We start from the raw sequence: 15,837 nt of genomic DNA on the forward strand, positions 1-15,837 counted from the left end.
TTTTTCCGGACACGTTTTTTTGCAGACACGTTTATTTTGGGCAAAATAACCGCCGATGATGTAAAAAATGGGCTTGTCTGGTGAGTACCTACCAGGTATCCCGATGGTGGTGCGCCGGTGAGGGGTCATTTTGCCTACGCACATTTTTCTCACATTCTGAGTGTTGCGAACTGAATGTATTGGAAATTTATATATATGTCAGTTACTTCTTTCTTTCCTTCAGATAGACTGTCATAATTGGGATGGAAGCCTTTTAGGAAGGGCAGTAAAACGTGTGGCACACTACCCCTAAATATATAAAGAAGGGGAGAAAATTGTTTATGTAGAAAATTGCAACACGCTGCACACTTTTGATTTTCAAAATAATTGCCTTAGGGAACCTGGTCATGATGTTTTGATGGAGCACCAAGTATACCAAGGCTAGAGTACCAATATATATTTGGGTGACACTCCTCCTTTCATTTCTTGGGCTGGTGCGGTGGGCCAAGCATGGATTTCTAAAATACCTACTAACATGTAAGGTAATCATTATCTAAGCTCTATTAATTAACAAACATTACAGTCCCTTTTTTCTAAGAGTTTGATCTTGTTCTGGGGAACCATCGTTTGACACTAAAATTCTTCCAGAAACTCATGCAGATTATAATTAAGTTTGGGCAAGGGCAATAGTGTGGCTAAAGAACCGGCTCACTCCTTCCAACACTCCCTACTGCTAACCAGTTTGGCAGTACTGTTTAGATCATTAACAAGAGTCTTGAAAAAAGTTAGGTGGCTGCAGGTCCATTTTCTACTCTCAACTTTCAAGACAAGCTTGGATCACCATCTCCTATCCAGGTTTTTTAGCGCATCACATCTGAAGCACTGGGTTACTAATTGGCTAAAACTAAGCCATGCATATGAATAACTCATTAATTAAGTTAAGCTGACGTACTTACACAATATTTCATATTTATTAAGTACGAAAAATGCATCTTAGTAACACAAATCTATCACACATTTGATATTGTCAGTCGAAAGTTGTTAACCACCACCACTATTTCTGAGATCCAAATGAAGAACCGATGGATATATATTCATATAGGACAGTCCTGCAGCACTACAGTCGGCGGACATTGTACCTTTCTAAGTTGCTTGACATTTGTTTTCAGTTGTGGGGGAAATTATCCTGCTGGCAGTTCCATAACTCGGCTTTATAAAAAGCCCCTGTCACCAGCACTTTTACTATTTCCTCAAAATGATCCTGTTATAACTGTAAGGCTCGTCTCCCGTGGCAACCCCATAGTAGCCAGTTCTGCATGCTATTACATTAGACCACGACCACTTGTGGCTGTGACTTTTTTTAGCAGGCACATACACAAAGTAGAGCTCCAAAAACACAAATTGTAGACGAAAAGGAATGAGGGGTTCACACGATTAAATTAGCAAGGAACTGTTATTTTAGAGTCGTCGATCTATGCAAGGTTTTGTGTAGGAAGCGAAGTAGGCAAAGATAAATTAGCAGTTGTGTTTGGGATGAGGTTTGGTTTTGAAGGTCTAAGTAAAGTAAGTGATAACGATTGTTGGTCAGATGAGAAACTATGTACAGGACTCAGTCATGCCTTTAGTGGAGAAAGGGATATGGTTAGGCTGTCTAGTTGTCTGAAATAAATCAGTTTTAAATTATTATAGTGTTGGTACCGTGACCAGCCTCCAGGATGGGCTCTGGTGAGTAAGATATAGTAGGTCCGAGGCTGTGTAGGAGGCACAAGTGAGCCAGAAGCCCAGAGGCCCTCAGCCATTCGTACTCTTGTAAATGGGTCAAGTGACTGCTCCAGCTGGGTTTAAAAACTTGCACTGTCTGCAAGGACTTTTAGAATCCTCCCATCCCCCTCTACACCTCTAGTGGCTGATGCACCGACTAGAGGTGTAGAGGTTCCTCAATATTTTCTACCCTGACCAGTCTTCTGACATTGAGAGAATGATATGTTACTTGGAGAGCACCTGACATGTAAATGTTTTTTGTGTCCTTAAGCTTAGTTTTTGTGCAAAGTAAAATCAAAGGAGACTCAACATGCCACTTCAATGAGTACGAACTCGACACAAAAAAGTAAACCGCTATACTTATTTTTATTTGCCTCTAAGTCTGTTTGACATGCATATTTTTGTGTGATGGTGATGTAGGTATGATGAAAAGAACTTATGTAGAGGCGATACTCGAAGGCATAAAACAGTCCAAAGAAGAGGGAGTGAATATTGATGTCAGGTAAAACTTTAAATATTTATGATTGAGAAATTGTAATTGATTTATTTCATATAACTGTAGTACTACCCTCTTTTAAATATGGTATTGGTTGAGTGTACCTAATCACGCACTGATATATTTTACTTTTGAAATACGTTTGCATGAAAGTTTGCAGATTAGTGTACTGGTTCAGGAGGTATTAAAGTTGATCGATACCTCCTGAACGAGTGCACTATGCTTAACATGACTGCAAACTTTCATGCATGTCTGAAATGTAGATGTCCTTTTCTTTGATGTCAGACATTTGCACATTGTCTTGCATATTATAGTAAGCGAACCCCTGTTTTAAAACTTGGCCCAACAAAGCACAAAACCAAGAACGCTGATGAACTCAGCATTTGTTTTCACTTTACTATCTGCTTTCATGGACTTCTTTCATTCTTTTGTCCTCACAAGACGATTCTCTTACCTGCACATTAGAACGGCTTCGCTTCACGTAACAGTTTTGATCACGTTATTCCTTCTATTCACCTGCATTGCGAAAAAGTGTATAAAACTGGGTGTTTGATGTCTAGACATTTATCATTGTGTGCTCCCAACGTGATGTGAGCGGGAACTCCGATTGTGAATTACTTTGATGTCTTGGTGGCTTTTTTTGCATTAAACGTGTGTTTGACTTTTAGACCTCGCATGTGTTGTGGTTTATTTATAACCAATATCTATACCGTTAGTCTTATTTAAATATACATGACTTTACCAATTATATTGAATGATTGAATGAATGGTAATTTGTAAAGTACGGACTGAGCCCAAGGGCATCAAGGCGCTCTGAACAGATGAGCCTAGAGGCACAGCCAGCATACATACTCAGACTCGTCTCGCCGGAAACAACCAGGTCTTAAGGGTCTTACGGAAGATTGAGTCAACTTGAACTTGCTGGCCCTAGAGGGAAACCGGGAGAGAGTTCCACGCCTTGGCCGCGGCCTGTGCTGCACAACTATCTTCTATATTTTTGATCATGTATGTTCAAGATGTTTCATCTTTCTCGTCTGATTTGTCTTAACACTCGGTACCTGACTCCATAGTGCCAGGACTCTTATGTTCCCTGATTAGTAAGCTTTTTGGGAATGCCAAATGTTGCATCCCTTTCATGATTTGCCAAAGCCCACAGTGTATGTTCAGTCAGAATTGGCGATTTGAGTTTCCGCAGTAAGCTTTCAGGTATGTGTGCATGTTTAGTTCTGAAGGCAAAGGATGTGCAATGAAGAGCGATAGGCGATAGTAATGCAAAGTAATATAGAATAACATTCCCTGAACCATTTTCATCCTACTGGATTGAAAGTGTTAAACTTGCACGTGTCTCTTATACAACCTCGTCCTGAAGTTCTAGTCCGATGTGAAATTCTGTTATATAGTACCCAGCTTGCATCTGAATTCCCTCCAGCCTGCTTGCTTTGTTACAGCCCAGCAGGAAACAAGATAATCTGACCCTCAATCCCTTGTAGACTGGTTGAGGATGTAGCCGTTTAACACAACTCTATCTCCATTATAGGTGACTTTAACCTATCGTTAGAGACCACTGACATTAATTCACCACTACCTTGAAGGAAATGAGGATTCAGAGATTGCTTAACTCCTTCAAGCGCTCTAATGACTACATACTGGATGAGATTTTTGTTTTTAAAAAAACACTGACTTTTTCATTGAGAATATCTGTGAATGTATTTGGTCGCACCATTTCTGGGTCATTTTCTTCTCTTGCTGGCACCTTCCTCAACTCACCCATTAAAAGTCAACTATACCGCCTGCAAAAGTGCTTTTGCAGTATCTCCCTTGGGAAACCTTTTATGTGGATTTTAAAGGTCCTTCTATTGCAACCGTTGACCTGTTTTCCACTTTTCAATTGATATTATAGTGTTATCCTTCAAGCCCAGTACAACATGAGTAAAACTCATGCAGACCCTTGGTTTAAAATCCAAGTTAAAAAAAACAAAACTAGACAGCAACAGAGTGGAGTCCATCTAATGGAAACCCTGCTAATTAGCTGCCAGGGAAGCCAACACCTAATGAGATTACTAAAGGCTTTTAAAGTAGCAAAAGAGCACCCTTAGGCAACACCATTCCAATAGCTAAATGTTTTGTACGAGATTTTTTTAAACTAGTCTTCAAATGTAGCTCTTCCATATGCTGTTATGAGGACGTACAGCAAAACACACAAGGTGATGGACGGAATGTTGCACATTTGCAAATCATTCACCCCAGTAACAGATCTGGGTTTAATCCATCGTTATTTTGCTTACCACGCCACCCCAGTTCAGACATGGCCATATGCAAATCAGTCTTGGCCCTGTGCCTCACTGGAACAGTCCAGCCCGAACTGCAAAACCATGTCATCCCTGGACCGGAATAAAGCATTCTAGGACTGGTTTCTGGCTTTTGGCCATCATCAGCCTGATTTGCATATGGCTGGGTTCAAACTGGAATGGCATGGTGAGCAACAAAACGATGGATTTAGGCCCGGATCTGGGGTGGATATATGACATTGTTCTGCATTCTGTCCATTAACTGTTGTTTTTGCATTTGTCACCCCGAGTGGGACGGGTATGCTCAGAAGTGAGTCCAGTGCTCTCCATGGCACTGGAATCAAGCTATCCTGGTTGATGAGGGCTGAAAGCCCGAAACTGGTCCTAGGATGCTTGTTTCCAGTCCAGGGAAGACCTGGCTTGGCAGTTCGGGCTGGACTGTTCCCATTGGGCACAGGGTCAAGACTGATTTGCATATAGCTGGGTTCAAACTGGAATGGCATGGTGAGCAAAAAACTGTGGATTTGGGCCCAGATCTCTGTACTGGAGTCAATGTATGACATTGTTCTGCATTCTGTCCATCAACTGTTGTTTTTGCGTTATGAGGACGTAATCTGGCTTCAACTGTGTGAAGATCTTAATGCTGTCTTTCCAGATAAAATTAATAAAATAATGCTAGGGAAGCCCAGTAATTCCAAACAGCCTTCTTCTTTGTCTTGTCATACTTCTATTCTAAATCTCTGTTTACTGTCCAGTTGCAAACCACCTTTCCAGAGAAAGTAGACTCATTTTGTTATCACAGAAGCCCACTTACTTCAACACCACAGCCAAGTGGCTGTAGCCCAGAAGATCCTGCAAACCACAAAGTTCACTGTCCTGGCATAGGCCAGTGGGGAATTTGGACTCCTTCATACCATACCTTTTCCATAACTGACAATGTTTAAGAGTGGAGGCTTTGCTGCAGCGAGTCAACCAGGTGACCAAAGTCATCAAATCCTACAAATGTTTACCAAGTTTCTGAAAGACAGACATATTATCCATCTATATAAAATTAACTATTGCGACATATGCAATACAAATCTAAATGTGTAAATCATATTTATTTCAGTTAATTAGTCTTATTTCTTGAAAATGCTGTTTGTATCTTTTTCAGTGTTAGAGGTACAAGCAGCAGTTATTGAAGCACTGTAGCGGCTTACCAGCTAATAAACTGCCTCAGACTCTCACATAGCTTTCATATCCAAGATATCCTTTTATATATGCCCATGGTTTTAGTTCACTTTTTAAATCTGTACATTATGCAATTATACCTTGTTGTAACCAGACCTAGTGACAGCTCACCTAATTAATGTAAAAATGCATTCTTACATTTGAACATTGATAACTTGCCCAGTGTCACAAAATGTTGTTGAGTCCTTATGCTGGGTTTCGGTCCCTCATGTGGGTGGCGAAGGCCTCACTTTTGCTTACTATAAGGTATTTGGCTCTATGCTGCCTGCAAAATCTGTAAACACCTAAAGTGGATGTGCAAAAAAAGTCCACATTCCAATCCAAAAGCCAAACAGTTACCATAGTTTTAAGGAAAATCACATGCAACGAAAACTGTATAGCATTCTCCCACCGCCTAGAGTTTATATGACAGATACCCTGGTCTATAAACAAAATCTAGAAAAACGCAAGTAAAAATGGCTTTTCCTACAGTCGCCCTGGCTCTTCTTGTGTTGTATAGTACGCATCTTGGGCATGATGGGGCCTACCACTGCATAATGATATCATGATATCAATCTTTGCCGTATGGGCTTGGGGCTTTGCTTGTAGATAACCGGATCCAAATTTGGCAACATGCTGATGATGCACAACTCTACACGAAGATTTCCTCTGCTCCAGGCATCGAACACCTCAAACTCTGCCTGCACCTCACCTTTACCAGGATATTCAACACCTAACTGTAGTGCAACCCGACTAAACAGAATTTCTGTTATTTGCCAAGAACAACAAGCAAGAAATGATGCAAACCAGGCTCAAGGACATGAACGTTGATGGCTTTGAACCCCAACTTTCACCAAATACCAAGTCACTTGGATTCACCCTTGACATCAACTTCACACATTGCCAAAAATGATGTCCTGGTACCAGCTTTCTGTTGTGAAAAAAGTGAAACCTTTAAAAAAAAAAAAAACAACAACTTCAGAACTACTGTTTAAGCCCTTGTACTTTCATGTCTCCATGGTCCCCCAGACTCCATATTGCCCCCCTGGAGGGCACCCTACACGCAGCAGCGTTCCAGATCGAAGTTCTTTAGCTCTTCTTGCCAAGCCAACAAAATCTTAAAAAACTAGCTACATCATTCACAAAGCCATCACGGCCAGCACACACCACTTTTCTTGCACCATCTGTGGTGGTGCTTGCCACCCGCAGCCAGAGCACCATCAGACTGGAGACTTAAAAGTGTAACAGAAAGAAAAAAACAGGGCAGCAGGCTTTTCCCACTGATGCACTCAGGATCTGGAATAGAATCCTGCATCCATCAGGTTTGACCCAACTCTGCTCCAATTTAGGCAGGAGTTAAAGACACACCTCTTTAAAGAACACTGCATAACGATGCAATAAAGGTGAACTTCTGCTCCAAAATCCAGCTACCTTGCTTATCACTCATTGACTGTATGATTGTTTTTGACTCTGTACAGAGCTTTTCTGTTGTTTGGCTAGATTCAAGGTATACAATAGTACATACATACATCTTGGCTGCATCTTCAGCATTTTGGACCCTTGCCCTGCTATAAATGGCTATGGGCAATCTCGGCACCGAGAGACCCCCCCATGGATCCATGCTTGGTTCCCAGCCGATGTCGGTTGGCCTAGTACGTTCTCCACCAACAACGACGGTGTTGGCCAGCTTCCTGACTGACCAATCCCCGGCTTACACCCCGACCTGTGGACAGTGCTGGACCTGTGTTGATCGATGCAGATGGGAGATTTCTATCCCTTTCTCCTTCCACCTCCTTCTTTTCCGCCTGCCCGGCAGGTTGTGGAGGACGGGGAGGACTGTGAGGGGTCTGAGGACCTTCTCGCAGCCCAGTGTGAATTAGACCCAGACTGGGAAGAGGAAATGGAGGATGCAGGGGACCTGGAATTTACCCCAGAACCTGGCACACTATCTCTTCCTACCATGGCTACGGAGGAGAGTGGTACATATTCTGTTGTGTTGCATAGGGCAGCCGAGGCTTTCCACCTCGAGCTACCTACGGTGGCTGTCAGGACTAACCTCCTGACAGAAGTGCTTCGGCCGGCGTCTTCATCTGCGGAGCCGCGGCTGCCCTTTAAATACACAATTTCGGACATTCTTTTGGGCACCTTGTCCAGGCCCAACACAGGGATTCCTGTGGATAAGAACATGGCCGGACGCCATCGCCCGGCCCCGGGTGACCCCGTTTTCCTTTCCCAACACCCTACCCCTGACAGCGTGGTTATCATAACCTCTGTGTCCCCAAGCGCATTCCCTTCCGCACCTCCAGACAGGGAATCCAAGAAGCTGGAACAATTTGTGAAGACATTTTTTACTTCCGCCAGTTCAGGCCTGCGGTCTGTAAACACTTCATGCCTCTTGGGCCGTTATTCCCATTCTATATGGGACGCGGTTGTGCAGGTGCTACCTCAGTGTCCGGACGAGGCCTGGACAGTGCTCTCACAAGCTAAGAGGCGAGACGCAGCCAAGTTCACGATTCATTGTGGCCTTGACACCGCCGACTCGCTGGGCAAAGCGATTTCCTTGACAGTCACGCTACTCCACCTCATCTTGCCGAGGACTACTGGCTTTTCCGGGGATGTCCAGAACACTCTGATGGACATGCCCTTTGATGGCACTCAACTTTTTGGCGACAAGGCAGACAGTGCGTTGGAGTTTTTTAAGGACTCTCTGGATAGGGCCAAGTCCTTGGGCTTTTCGTCACTCCTTTCGCCTCTGCTTTTTGCTCCATTTGTTGCCAAGGAAGGGGCGCACAAACACGTTTGTTTCAGAGCCACAGACCTGCGCAGCAACAGTCTCAGTGCAGCCGCGGACTTGGTACCCGTAGAGGTGGGTCACGGGGCCAGCAGGCGGGTTAATCCACCACCTCCCCTGCAGCTACTGCCTCCAAACCTTCCTAGTCCGGTGTTTCAGGCCCACCACACGCCAGTGGGTGGCAGGATTCGCCATCACCTCCCCCACTGGCACACCATAATTTCGATACCAAAGGGGGTGATGGATGGACCGTTTGAGAAAATTAAACACTCACCCCCAGTCAATTCATCTGGGTTTAATCCATCATCATTCTTTAGGTCACTCCACCACCCCAGTTCAGACATGGCCATCTGCAAATTAGTCTGACCCTGTGCCTCATGGGAACAGTCCAGGCCAAACTGCCAAGCTATGTCTTCCCTGGACTGGAAACAAGCAACCTGGGACCGCTTTCTGGCTATTCAGCTGTCATCGGCCAGGCTAGCTTAAATCCAGTGGCAAAGTGAGCAAGGGACCCACGTCTAGGCATACCCTACCAACTTAGGGCGAACAAAGCGATACCAAAGGGATGATGGATTTGGAACCCGCAGAGGTGGGTCATGGGGCAAGCGGGCGGGTCAGTCCACCACCTTCTCTGCAGCCACTGCCTCCAAACCTTCCTAGTCCGGGATTTCAGGCCCACCACATGCCTGTGGGTGGCAGGATTTGCCATCACCTCCCCCACTGACGCACCATCATTTCGGACAGGTGGGTTTTGTAGATAGTCCGACAGGGTTACTCCCTCCCCTTCGAGACTACCCCTCCAGCCATGCCACCTCAGTACCACCGCATGTCGGGGGATCACTTCTCCAGCAGGAAGTTGCAGCCCTCTTGGCCAAAGGGGCCATTGAGCGCTTTTCGATGCCAGAAGTAGGTCGTTGTTGCTACTTCCGGGTTCCGAAAAAAGACAAGGGCCTGCGTCCTATTTTAGACCTTTGGAACGCCAATTGCTTCTTCCGGAAGAAGTTCAAGATGCTCACACTTGCTCAGGTCTGGTCTGGTCTGCCCCAGACCCGCAAGAGTGGATGGTAGCGTTGGACTTGAAGGATGCTTACTTTCATATCCCTGTCCTGCCGGCCCGCCGGCGTTACTTGTGGTTCACGGTAGGCCACGAGCACTTTCAGTTCACCGTGCACCCTTTTGGCCTTACCAGCACCCCTCGGTGTTCACGAAAGTGATGGCGGTGGTCGCAGCTCATCTGCGCAGATCAGGGGTTTGTCTTCTCCTATCTCGAAAACTGGCTGTTGAAGGCGGGCTAGCCCCAGGCTGTTGTCTCCGACCTCCAGACTACGGCTGTTCTCCTGCATTTGCTGGGGTTCTCCATCAACGTGCTGAAGTCGCTCCAGATTCCCTCTCAGAAGCTCCTCTTCATCGGAGCCGTTCTGGACACAGCGCAGTTTCAGGTTTATCCTCCCAAACAGCAAGTCCGGGACATTCGGGCTATGATTCCAATCTTTTGGCCCCTGTCCTGGGTTTTGGTCAGGATGACCTTGCGGCTGCTGGGCCTCATGGCCTCCCTCTTCCTGCTGACCAACCGTGCCAGATGGGATATGCGTGCTCTGCAGTGGGACCTGAAGTTCCATGGGGCACAGCATCAAGGGCAGTCCAGATCTCGGAGGGCACTGCCCAGTAGTTGCAGTGGTGACTCACGAACCAGCGTTGGGTAAGCAGCAGATACCTCTCCATTCCCCAACCGGATCACACAGATGGGGCGCCCACATGGGAGAGGCAGAGATCAGAGGCCTCTGGTCCCCGGCGGAGTCCAGGCTCCATATCAACCTTCCGGAGCTCCGGGCGATCCTACTTGCACTGAAAGCATCCCTTCCCTCTGTCAAGGGGAGAGTTGTGCAGGTGTTCACAGACAATACCACCGCCACGTGGTATTGCAACAAACAAGGCGGGTGGGGTTGTGGACCCTATGTCCGAAGGCTCTGCGCCTCTGGACATGGCTGGAATATCAAGGCATTTCCTTGACGGTTTAACACCTGGCAGGTTCTTTGAACGCCAGGGCAGACTAACTCAGGCGCAGGTGCCTGATGGATCACGAATGGCGTCTTCACTCTGAGGTGGCGCAAGGTCTATTTCCACTGTGGGGAGAGCCTTGGTTAGATCTATTTGCCACCGAAGAGAACGTCTAATGTCATCACTTCTGCGCGTTGGAATTTCAAAGGCAGCACTCGCTCTGCGACGCTTTTCGTCACAAGTGGATCTGCGGTCTATTGTACTCTTTTCTGCCTATAACACTTCTACCCAGAGTGCTGAAGAAGATCAGGCGTGACCGGGCCCAAGTCATTCTTGTGGCTCCGGACTGGGCTCGAAGAGTTTGGTATCCCGAGCTACTCGGTATGAGCATGGATCCCCCACTCCAACTGCCTCTTCCGGAGGATCTTCTGTCGCATCAGCAGGGGACGGCCCGCCACCCGAACCTGTCCAGCTTCCACCGATATGCGTGGAGATTGAGCGGCAACTGTTGATTCCTTTTGAATTGCCTCTTGAAGTCTGTTATATCATTCTGGCAGCCAGGCGTCCTTCCTCTAAAACGGTGTACTCCTGCAGGTGGGAAAAATGTGTGGCATGGTGCACAGCAAAGGCTGTGGATCCCCTTTCTGCCACTCTTTCAGAAGTCCTTTTGTTCCTTCTTTCTCTGGTCCAGCAGGACTCTGCTCTGGGCACTATTAAGGGCTGTCTTTCTGCAATGTCAGCCTTGCGCAGGCTTCTTGATCCATCCTCTCTTTTCAAGTCCCCCGTTGTAAGTAGATTTCTCAAAGGCATTATTCACCTTTTCCCTCCTATTCCATTTGTAATGCCCCAGTGGGACTTGAAACTCGTTCTTACCTATTTAATGTGTGCTCCCTTTGAGCCGCTTCACAACTGTCCTCTTCGTTTATTGACTTTGAAGATTGCTTTCCTGGTGGCCATCACCTCCGCTAGGTGCCTGAGTGAGGTCCAGGCTCTTTCGTGTAAGCCTCCTTTTCTGTCGGTTCATCCGGACAAGGTTGTGCTTCGCACTCGTCCTTCCTTCTTGCCAAAGGTTGTCACTGCCTTGCACATCCGGCAAACTATCACCTTGCCCACTTTCTTTCTGCCTCCGCATAGGGAGGGAGAGAGGCTCCACCGTCTGGACCATGGGTACTCACAAACTTTCGTTTGGGGGCCAAATTTACAGTGTGGTTTGTGGCCGAGGGCCCCACCGGTGGGGGCGGGGTCAGTGGGGGAGGGGGCGGGCTAGAGCAAAAAAAACTGCGGCAGACGCCTTCGTCTACTGAGCCATCAGACCCAGCATACACACATCTCTCTCTCTGTCTCCCTCCCTCCCCCCTCTCTCTCTCTCTCTCTCTTTCTCTGTCTCACTCACTGTCTGTCTCCCTGCCTCTGCCTCCCTCCCTCTGCCTCCCTCCCTCTGTCTCCCTCCCTCTGTCTCCCTCCCTCTGTCTCCCTCCCTCTGTCTCCCTCCCTCTGCCTCCCTCCCTCTGCCTCCCTCCCGCTGTCTCCCTCCCTCTGTCTCCCTCTGTCTGTCTCCCTCCCACTGTCTCCCTCCCTCTGTCTCCACTGATTCCCTCCCTCTGCCTCCCCTGACTCCCTCCCTCTGACTCCCCTGACTCCTTCCCTCTGACTCCCCTGACTCCCTCCCTCTGCCTCCCTCGTTCTGTCTCCCTCGTTCTGTCTCCCTCGTTCTGTCTCCCTCGTTCTGTCTCCCTCCTTCTGTCTCCCTCGTTCTGTCTCCCTCCTTCTGTCTCCCTCCTTCTGTCTCCCTCCTTCTGTCTCCCTCCTTCTGTCTCCCTCCTTCTGTCTCCCTCCTTCTGTCTCCCTCCTTCTGTCTCCCTCCTTCTGTCTCCCTCCTTCTGTCTCCCTCGTTCTGTCTCCCTCGTTCTGTCTCCCTCGTTCTGTCTCCCTCGTTCTGTCTCCCTCGTTCTGTCTCCCTCGTTCTGTCTCCCTCGTTCTGTCTCCCTCGTTCTGTCTCCCTCGTTCTGTCTCCCTCGTTCTGTCTCCCTCGTTCTGTCTCCCTCGTTCTGTCTCCCTCGTTCTGTCTCCCTCGTTCTGTCTCCCTCGTTCTGTCTCCCTCGTTCTGTCTCCCTCCCTCTGTCTCCCTCTCTCTCTGTCTCCCTCCTTCTATCTCCCTCTCCCTCACTCTGTCTCCCCTGACTCCCTCCCTCTGTCTACCTCCCTCTGTCTCCCCCCTCTGTCTCCCTCCCTCCCTCTCCCTCCCTCTGTCTCCCTCCCTCTGTCTCCCTCCCTCTGTCTCCCTCCCTCTGTCTCCCTCCCTCTGTCTCCCTCCCTCTGTCTCCCTCCCTGTCTCCCTCCCTCTGTCTCCCTCGTTCTGTCTCCCTCGTTCTGTTTATATATTTTTTCTGAATGTATGTGAATGGAAGCAGGAGCCCGTGAGAGACCGAAACCTACGGATATTTGCTGTAGTGAGCGGGTGCTGAGCTCTTTTTGTGTGAAGAATGCAACAAGTCCTTGCATTAGTGAGTTTTCTTGTAGAGCTTAAACTCTCCACAGCCATGGTAAAGGATCAGTCGTACTTGGCGCATCAAAAAAGTAGAGTAATATTTAAAGTGTGCCCCTTCAAAACTAACATTTTAGCAAATACATGTGGAAATTGTGCAGTGAGATGCACTATTGGACACCCCAGCGCCGCACGGCCCTCCAGCTGTGTCTGTGCCCCCTCGCTTCTGCTCGTAGTTCCGTTTCTTGCCGTATTTTATCTCCCCACTGTGCCTTGTCATTGTTTGCTCCTGCCTCTGTTGTACTCTGTATCTTGTTGTATTTTTCCTCTGTTGTACTCTTTATCTTGCAGTATTTTGCCTCTGTTTCGTTGACCCCCTGGGGTGGCCCCCGCTCCCCGCCGCCGTGACATCGTGGCCCCGCCCCCTTTTCTTCTGTGTGCACCCCGCTCCCGCCTCCCAGCTGCCTCCCCCCCACTTCGCCTTAAATGGAGACCGTGCGGACGCGCAGCGGTCAAGCGTAGCGGGCGTGCCGATTGTGCGCCGAAGGCACGCCAAAGGCAAGCCCGTCTGCGCCAGTCCACGCATGGACCACGCCCAGCGCCAGGACCCCTGGCCCCCGAAGATGCCAGCCCACACGACGGACTTACAACGCCGCCAACCTCAACGCACTCCACGCCGGCCGGAACCCCGCCTGCTACCAAGCCACCCCGAAACGCACCCCCGGACCCTTCACCTGCAAAGCCTGCAAGTTCACCTGCCTCCGGACCTGCACCGCTCCTGCCAAACCGAGCCCCAGCAACAACCACCTCAAGTGCATCCTGCTCAACACCCGCTCCGTCCACAGGCACGCCGTCGAACTCTGGAACCTCCTCGACACAACAGCACCAGACGTCGCCTTCCTCACAGAAACCTGGATGAACGCCTCTTCAGCGCCTGACATCTCCATTGCCATCCCGGACGGATACAAGATCACCCGGAAGGACCACGTCAACCAGACGGGAGGAGGCATCGCCATCGTACACAAGAACACCATCTGCATCTCGACCAACTCAAACGACACCTTCACCGCCGCCGAACACCTCCACTTCCAGATACACACCGACCCCAAGATGACATTCAGAGGCACCCTCATCTACAGACCCCCGGGACCACGCACACAATTCAGCAAAGACATTGCAGACTTCATCAGCCTGCACGCCCTCACCTCCCCTGACTACATCCTCCTGGGGGACCTCAACTTCCATCTGGAGAACAACAAGGACAACAACTTCACCACCCTGCTGGACAACCTCGCCAACCTCGGACTCAAGCAACTGGTAAACACCCCCACCCACTACGCCGGCCACACGCTTGACCCAGTCTTCTCATCCAGCAAGCACATCTCCTTCAGCCACTCCACCGGACTTCATTGGACTGACCACTGCTGCGTCCACTTCAGCTTCAGAAGAACCACAACCCACCACCACCCGCAACAGGTTCCTCGCCGGAGCTGGAGCAAAATCACTGCCGAACAGCTCACCACCTCCCTCAGCCAGAACCCTCCCACCAGCACAATGGACACCAACGAAGCTGCCAGCAACCTCACACAGTGGCTGACCGCCTGCGCCAATGACCTCGCACCAGTAAAGAACCCTCCCATCAGACCCGGCAGCAAGAAAACCCCTTGGTTCACCGAAAAACTCAAGGACTCCAAGAAGAACTGCCGCACCCTTGAGAAAGCCTGGCGCCACAACCAGACCACAGACAACAGGACCGCCCTCAAGCACGCCACCCGCAAACACCATCAGCTGATCCGCACCACCAAGAAGACAGCACTCAAAGAACGACTGGACAACAACCCCCACGACAGCAAGGAACTCTTCAGCATCGTCAAAGAGTTCTCCAACCCCAACGCCGGAAACAACGACATCACCCTCTCGCAAGACCTCTGCGATTCACTCGCCTCGTTCTTCCACCGCAAGATCGCCGACATACACAACAGCTTCGGCGCACAGACCACGCACCCACCCACCGAACCAATGCCCGCCACCGCCACCCTCTCCAACTGGACCCCGGTCAGCACCGAAGACACCACCCGCACGATGAACACCATCCACTCCGGATCCCCAACCGACCCCTGCCCCCACCACGTCTTCAACAAGGCCGACGCCATCATCGCACCCCATCTCCGGGACATAATCAACACCTCCTTCCGCACCGCCACCTTCCCGGAGAGCTGGAAGTATGCCGAGCTCAGCGCCCTCCTGAAAAAGCCTACAGCGGACCTCACCGACCTCAAGAACTTCCGCCCCATCTCGCTCCTCCCTTTTCCTGCCAAAGTCATCGAGAAGACCGTCAACAGACAACTCGCCGCCTTCCTCGAGACGAACGGATCACTCGACCCCCCTCGCAGTCCGGTTTCCGAGCCAACCACACCACCGAGACCGCCCTGATCGCAGCTACCGATGACATCAGATCCTTGCTCGACAACGGGGAAACAGCGGCCCTCATCCTCCTGGACCTCTCTGCAGCGTTCGACACTGTCTGCCACCGCACCCTAGTACAGCGCCTCAGCAACATCTGAATCCAAGAGAAGGCACTGGAGTGGATCATCTTGTTCCTCGCCAGAAGAACCCAGAGAGTCCGCCTCCCCCAGTCCAGATCCGAAGCCACCGAAGTCATCTGCGGCGTACCACAAGGATCATCACTCAGCCCAACACTCTTCAACGTCTACATGAGCACCCTCGCAGCCATCGCACACCAGCACAATCTCAACATCATCTCCTACGCCGACGACACCCAGCTGATCGTCTCCCGCACCAACGACCCCGCCAACGCCAGAGCCAGCCT

At 49.4% G+C, this 15,837-nt stretch overlaps 1 protein-coding gene across 3 annotated transcripts in view; it reads left to right on the forward strand.

Moving 5' to 3' along the window:
* The window catches only part of MAPDA (N6-Methyl-AMP deaminase), a 146,471-nt gene that overhangs the window by 72,726 nt on the left and 57,908 nt on the right, over window positions 1–15,837 (forward strand). For all 3 annotated transcript variants that reach the window (XM_086958401.1, XM_086958403.1, XM_086958402.1), the window contains exon 5: window positions 2,161–2,242. In XM_086958401.1, coding sequence (XP_086814527.1) covers window positions 2,161–2,242 — 82 coding nt within the window. The remainder of the gene's footprint in view (window positions 1–2,160; window positions 2,243–15,837) is intronic.

This window comes from Lissotriton vulgaris, chromosome 2_1, assembly GCF_964263255.1.
Source record: "Lissotriton vulgaris chromosome 2_1, aLisVul1.2, whole genome shotgun sequence".
Lineage (NCBI taxonomy): Eukaryota > Metazoa > Chordata > Amphibia > Caudata > Salamandridae > Lissotriton > Lissotriton vulgaris.